This window comes from Chenopodium album, chromosome 5 (genome assembly GCF_948465745.1).
Source record: "Chenopodium album chromosome 5, dcCheAlbu1.1, whole genome shotgun sequence".
Lineage (NCBI taxonomy): Eukaryota > Viridiplantae > Streptophyta > Magnoliopsida > Caryophyllales > Amaranthaceae > Chenopodium > Chenopodium album.
The window spans coordinates 26082844-26090346 of NC_137838.1; the positions used below are offsets into that span (position 1 = coordinate 26082844).

General features: G+C 47.5%; 1 protein-coding gene across 1 annotated transcript; it reads left to right on the forward strand.

Moving 5' to 3' along the window:
• The first annotated feature begins 5495 nt into the window (after positions 1 to 5495).
• On the forward strand, positions 5496 to 6044 carry LOC145632760 (uncharacterized). The gene has a single exon (XM_081685099.1). The coding sequence runs from the start codon at positions 5496 to 5498 to the stop codon at positions 6042 to 6044; it is 549 nt and encodes a 182-aa protein (XP_081541225.1).
• Positions 6045 to 7503: the final 1459 nt, after the last annotated feature.

Sequence of the window (7503 nt, forward strand, 5' to 3'; positions counted from 1 at the left end):
TATTGATTAGTTAGGCAAAAATGAAAAATCGCCGCATGCTTCTGATAAGTTAGGCAAAAATAATAAAATTAAAAATGATCAAAACCGACTCAATCGGTGCATTTCATAAAGACCACCCAACCAAACGGTTGTAGTGGATTAAAATGTTAACCGGACCCCGTCCGGGAGAAAAAGAAATTGTTAATTGACCCGGCTCCTCAGCCAGTAAATACAAATTTACTCGACACGCAGGCCGGAAAAACAAGTTTTGGCATACTGCCGCTGAATAAAAGAAAAAGACAAAAAACAGAGATTGGCATACTTCCGCTGAAAAGTCACTTCTGGCCTGCAGGCGGCTCCTCCTGGTCCTCCTCCTCATCATTTGAGGGTATCTCCTGCTCTTCACCCGGACCAGGTAGCTGAGGTACGAGGGGATCATTGTTGGCATTAACCCAGGCGTCGAAGGACTCAAGCTCTGGATCACCCTTCTCTCTCAGGTACACCACGTCCTCGGCGTACCTGTGAGCTAGTGCCCAGACGCCATAATCCGCGTCCGGGTACAGGGCAGCCCAGGCGATCTTCAACCGGGCGTCATTATCAGCGTCACTCTCAGCAACTAGACGGTTATGCTCCGCCTCCAGGGTTGCTGCAAAGTTTATCTGAGCCTGAGCAGCCTTCTTCTCCATTTTTTGAACCTTGGTCTTCAGATTGGTGTTCTCTTCAGAAACACCCTGAAGATTGTCAAGGTCCGTCTGGGCCTTCTTGAGCGCCTCACCAGCCTTCTTCTGGGCCTCCTCCGCTTCCTTCCGGGCCGTCTCAGCATCAGTCGCCCGCTGCTTGGCCGCCTCCAGATCTGACTCCAGCTGCTGGATTCTAGACGCCTGTGTCATAATGATTGCTTTAGTTTCAAGTTCATTTAAGATAGTTGAGTGTAAAGCAATATTGTCAGCGTCTATGGCGGACTTCTTGGCCCTTTTTACGTCTTCCCGTTTGCGGGAATAAGGACGTTTGAGCCCGTCCACCCGCAGCATAGCCTGCAGAAAAGCAAGCGGTGTGAGTATCGCAGGCGGGATAAAACACTTGGAAAAAATAAAATTGAATTGACAAGTTTCTTACCTCAGCCAGAAGGGATAGAATGCGTTCAAGATTAAACGACTCTATCCCAGGGATACTGTATTTATCCCTCTTCCAGACGGCTTCTTACATGGCCTTCGCGTGCTTCTGGACGTCTGGCCAGCAGGGAGATTGATCTGCACCGCAATCAATACGTGATGAGTGCGAAACTAAGGCAGCACCTATTTGTTGCCGGCCGTCTGAAGATGACGTCTGTTGAGAGTGGGATTTCACCCGCAAAGGCCACCCCAGCTCAAGCGGGGATTCAAAAGGGTTCTTACCTTCAGAGCCAGCCAAGCGGGAACCGCTTGCAGGCGTGGAGAACCCCCCGGTCGCTTTTATGGGGTTAACGAGGCTGAGGCCCAGGCTGCCGCCTACCTTCTCGTTACGCCCCGCTATCCGCATCTGCTGATACCCGGCTGAGGCGCCAGGAGTTGACGCGGAGGTGGATTTTTTTATTTTGTTGAGAACGGCAGGGGTCTCCTCCCTAGCCCGTTTAAGTTGTTTCTCAAACGACTTTCCAACCTCTCCTCCCTGCAAAAATAACCAAAGTTAAGGTTAACATCTGGGAAAAATGATTTTAAAAGATCAATTTATGAAAGGGTCAGGCGTTTGTTACCTTGGCCTTGACCTCAGCCGCAGCCTTCTCCGCAAGCGCCTTGCGGATGACAGCAGAGGATCGCTTTGGAGTTTTCTCCGTCTGCAACATGTTTAATGCTTCTTCTGCAAAAAGAAGGAAATTGGTCAATATCCTAAATCAATTCTAGTAAAAAGCTACTACAGACGGATATAAACTCAGGCGCATACGTTTGGAAAACATGTGCCCTAGCCCACAGGCGGCTAGGAAGCACTCGTCCCTGAACCAGGCGCTCTTGGGGATCCAGTGCTTGGGGACCTTTATTGTCTCCCCGGTTGACAAGGTCGCGTCTGTGAGGCCAAAAAAGTCTGCCTCAATGATCTTGTCAAAGTCTTCCTCTTGAACCCGGGGAAGAGCACACTTCCGGCCCAACAAGTCGGGCTTCTTATTGTACACACGGAATTCATAATTCTCCCGTCTGGTTGGAGCTGACATTAGGAAGAACCTGTGCTTCCAGCCGTCGAATTTCGAGACCTTGTCCAAGGTCATCATATATTGGGGCTGCGTGGTTAGAGTGTACCACGCCGTCCAGCCTCCTGGGCTTCTGCTAAGATAATGCATGCTAGCAAAAGCCTCCCAGCCGGGGTTAAGCCCTTGAAACTCGCAGGCGGCAACATACCCCAGAATGTTTGTCCAAGAGTTGGGGGTAAGTTTCTAGACTCCGAGGCCGTAGCCTCTCAAAATTGCCTTCACCGCCTGGTGAAGTGGAAAGCGGAGACCAGCCTTGAACACCGCCTCATAACAGTCGAAATAGCTGTTGGCGTTCTCTTGATCGTCCTCCCAGGCGACGGTGCCATTCTTAGGCGGCACCCGGATCCTATACCCGTCTCCAAGCGGGTGCATTTTAGTGAAATTCTTCAAGTTCTCCTCCATTTGGATCCGGTCCTTGGAAGAGACGTGGATGTTGAAGGGATCATCCTTCTCGTTCCACTGTCTCCTTTCTTCCTCCTCGCTATCCGGAAGCGGGGGTAAATCGTCATTACTCTCAGAGGTAGAGGCAGAGCTGTCGCTCTCCGTCTCCTCCTCACTTTGACCCAAGGGGTTGAAGGGGCGCGCGGAGGGGATCTCTCCAGAGCCGTCTAGTCACCCTGATCGGACGTTTCTCCCTCAGGCGTTTGGCCGCCTGAGCCTTCGCACTTGTAATTTGGATCAGTCGCCGTCTGCATTATCCGAGCCATTGTGTCCTGCACAGACACGTAACTGGTCGGAATCCGAGGCAAAGGGTGGTCCCAACACCCTGAGACGACACTCCCAGTCCTAGACTCAGCCATCCCTGGTGACCGGCTGGACTCTAACCTAGTCCGTGCCGTGTGTGTTGGTGATGCATCCATTTATTGCAAGATATATGTACAAGCGTTGAAAAAAGAAAAAGAGCTGAGAGAGGCAGAGACGGTACCTTTTGAAGAGATATCTGAAACTAGGCGGGTCCGGCTGGGTCTCTAGAGGACGAGCTTTCTTGCTTACGCCTGACTGAAACGGATGACTTCTGCTCTCTCAAAGTTCTCTCTAGAAAATTTTTTGTAAACGTACCAAAAATTATGAGGGTAAACGGCTATATATAGAGGGTAAATACGGGGGCATTTCCGTAAACTACCCGGAAGGTGAACGATTACTCTTTAATGGTAAAAATTATCGCCAATCGGAGCGTGACACATGTCACAAATGCCACGTGGCGTGCCACGTCACATCTGTGAGGGGCAAATGTTTAGGGTAATTTTACCCCGCCACGTGGTCCAATTAGAGGATGACACGTGTCAGTCTCAGGATGGCCCAAAGTGGACCAATCTCTGCTTGACACGTGTCACTCCAGAAAACAAGGGAAAAAAGTCGGCCTTCAGGCCCAAATCCCGAGAAAGCCGCAAAGCGGCGCAGCCCACCACTGATTAGGGTACAGTGACCTAATCAGGGGCACAAATCCCAAAGACCCTATAAATAGGGAGATATCCCTCTTTTTGAGGGCACGTTTTATCATTTATTACACATTTACTCTTTGATAGAAACATCCTGAGCTTGGAATCCGAGCAGATCCCTACCTAAATTTCCGCACCTTTTTCTCCCTTCAAGTTTCTAACTTGTGCGTCGGAGGCGGAGCACCACCTAACTTGTGTGTCTGTTTGTTTTGCAGGTACAGCTCACCCCGGATCAGTCTTCGTGTTGTAACTCTCCCGAGGGACAAAAAAACCCAAAATAACAGGGACAGTGTGTAATAAATGGTAAAACGTGCCCTCCAAAAGAGGGAATTCTCCCTATTTATAGGGTCCTCGGGATTTATGCCCCTGATTAGGTCATTGATCCCTAATCATTTGTGGGATGCGCCGCATTGCGGCTTCCTCGGGATTTGGGCCTGAAGGCCACCATTTTTCCCTTAACTTCAGGAATGACACGTGTCAAGCAGGGATTGGTCCACTTTGGGCCATCCTGAGGCTGACACGTGTCACCCTCTGATTGGACCACGTGGCGGGGTAAAATTACCCTAAGTAGGTAGGAAGTAACTGAGCATGGAAAAATAGAGATGGTGGTAAAGGAGTACCTCAAGGCATTTGAGGCCAAGATCGCCAAAATCCCCGGAGTGCCAAAGCCCATGGAAGAAGAAGCAACGGATGGCTATATAGAGTCTCCTTTCTCAGAAGAGATCGCCATGGTAGAAGTGCCAAAGAGGTTCAACATGCCCAACATGGCCATGTATGACGGAACAACGGACCCTGATGAGCACGTGTCCCATTACAAGCAAAAGATGATGACGAGCTCAATCCCTAGAGAGATTAGAGAAGCCATCATGTGCAAAGGCTTTGGAGCCACGTTATCACGTCCAGCCCTAATTTGGTTCATTAATTTAGATAATGGGAAAATTCGATCTTTTGCAGGAATGGTGAATCTATTCAAGATTCAATTTGCTAGTAGCAGAAAAATCGAGAAGCAATCCTCAAATATGTACTGTGTTGTGCAAAGACACAGAGAATCTTTGAGGAACTATCTTAACAGGTTCAGCAGGGAGAAGATTAGGATACACAAATACAATGCTCCTACAACAATCGAAGCATTCAGAAGAGGGTTGCTAGACCATAGTGAGCTCTACAAAAAGTTAACCAAATATCCCTGTATGACCTTCGAGGATGTGCAAGCCAAAGCTATGGCTCAAGTCAGATTTGAAGAAGATGTCAATGCAAGAAAGACCCCAGAGTCAAATCGTCAGTCAACAAGGAACAACAACTTTCCCAGGAGAGACCATCGATTCAAACCGTATCAGCGTTCCCGCTTTGATGAAGGATCAGTCAATGCTGTCGAGGAAGAATTCTCAGATTGGAGGGAAGATCCTTAACTCCCACCTAAATTTCATGAATATTGTTTCAATGTTAACCTTGCAGGCGTAATAAGGACCCTGAACAAGATGGGAGATACGATGCAGTGGCCTAGAAAGAGTGACAGGCCTGGTGAGAAAAAGGATCCATCAAGATGGTGCGACTTCCATTCAGATATTAGCCATACAACCGATGAATGCATTGCGCTCAGAAAGGAGGTTGCTTACCTGTTGAAGAAAGGATATCTTAAAGAACTCCTATCAGACAGATCCAAAGCCCCAGGAAGGGTTTAAGAGTTCAGGCAAGGTAGCCCCCTACCTCCTCCTCCAATTGTCAAAACCATCTACTTCATATCAGGAGGTTCAGAAGTGTGCGGCCTAACATACTCAACAGCGAAGCGGTATGCGAAAGAAAGCAATAAGGATCAGTCCGATAGAAGGGAAAGGTCAAAAATTGATATCCCCGTCATGTTCAAAGAGAGCGATGCAGTGGAAGGCCATCATGACGGTCTCGTAATTTCGCTTCCAGTTGGAAACTGTATGATCAAGCGAATCCTTGTTGACAATGGAAGCTATGCAAACATCATCATGCTTTATACCTTGAAACATATGAACACTGATGAAAAGAACATCATCCACAAGTCAACAATGCTAGAAGGATTCAGTGGGGAAACCAAGAAGACAAGTGGAGAGATCACATTAGCCACTTATGCAAAAGGGGTCAATTTACAAGTCAAGTTCCTAGTGATTGACACTCTATCATTGTACAATATGACTCTAGGCAGACCATGGATACATGAGATGAAAGCCATCCCCTCTACATATCATCAAGATATTAAGTTCCCTACCCGATGGGGCATTCAAGAAATCAAAGGGGACCCTAAGGAAGCTAAGGAATGTTACAAGATCACCCTAAAAGCAACATCTGCAGAGAAGGGTTCATCAAACCAATCAGAGGGTCTGCTGGGCCAAGAGAAGCTGAGTATAGCAGAAGAACAAGTAGCCACAGAAGTCTAGCTGAACCCCAATTACCCAGACCAGAAGGTTAGAATATGATCTGTTTAGGGTAAAAATACCCTAGACACGTGGAGCAATGAGATGAGGCCACGTGTCGAGTTCAGGATGGCCCACGTGGCCTAATATCCCCTTGACACATGGCCCCCTTGGATAAACCTCTAAAATGGCGCCCTTTAAGGGCCCAAATCCCAAGAAGTGCTGTAAAACGACGCAGCCCACTCAAATCTAGGTCAAGTGACTTAGATAGGGGCACATTCTCCAATGACCCTATAAATAGAAAGATATTTCCCCACTTTGGGGACACATTCAATCATTTATAACACCTACATTCTCTCATCAGAGAAACACCTAAGCTTGGAACCCAAGTAGATCCCCACCTTAATTTCCGTACTCTTTATTCCCTTTCAAGTTACTAACTTGATCGTCGGAGGCGGAGCTCCAACCACCCGGAGTCTCCGTTGTTTTGCAGGTACAGCTCAGCTGGACCAATCTTTGTGACGTAACTCTCCCGAGGGACAAAAACACCCAAAACAGGATCAGAACTGAATTCAGATCTTCGTCAGCAAATTTATGAATTCTTAGAGGAAGAAAAAGTTGCGTTCGCTTGGACTCACGAAGACATGAATGGCATCCCCCTAAATGTGATCACCCACAAACTGAACGCAGACCCAATGCATACGCCAGTAAAGCAGAAGAGGCGAAAATTTACGCCAGAAAGGAACAAGATCATCAATGAGGACATCCAAAACCTGTTGAAGACAGGGAATATCAGAGAAGTGAAGTACCCGGAATGGCTTGCTAACGTAGTGGTGGTAAAAAAGAAGAACGGAAAATGGCGAATTTGTATTGACTTCACAGATATCAACAAGGCCTGTCCAAAGGATCCGTTCCCATTACCTCACATTGACGCCATGGTAGACGCAACAGCAGGGCATGAGCCGCTATCCTTCATGGACGCATACAGTGGGTACAATCAAATCCTCATGCACAAAGATGACCAGGAAAAAATCGCTTTCATCACTAGTCAGGGAGTCTATTGCTACAAGGTAATGCATTTTGGATTGAAGAACGCAGGAGCCACATACCAAAGGTTGGTGAACAAGATGTTTGAGGAATAGATCAGAAACACAATGGAGGTCTACATTGACGATATGGTAGTTAAAACCAAGAAGGCAGCCGATCATGTTAAAGACCTTAGAGAAGCCTTCGTCATCTTGAAGCAGTACGGAATGAGGCTAAATCCTACAAAGTGCACATTCGGAGTTCAGTCAGGAAAGTTCCTAGGATACACAGTAACGCAAAGAGGAATTGAAGCCAGCCCAGACCAAGTTAAAGCCATCCTGGATCTGGAGCGACCAAAGTCAAAGAAGGATGTACAAAGCTTAATAGGAAAAATTGCAGCATTGAACAGGTTCATCTCAAAATCTTCAGACAAGAACAGAGCCTTCTACGATGTCCT

What these genes read in the sequence shown, in the direction of transcription:
- LOC145632760 (XM_081685099.1), top strand. Translation starts at nt 5,496, where the DNA reads ATGTTCAAAGAGAGCGATGCAGTGGAAGGCCATCATGACGGTCTCGTA.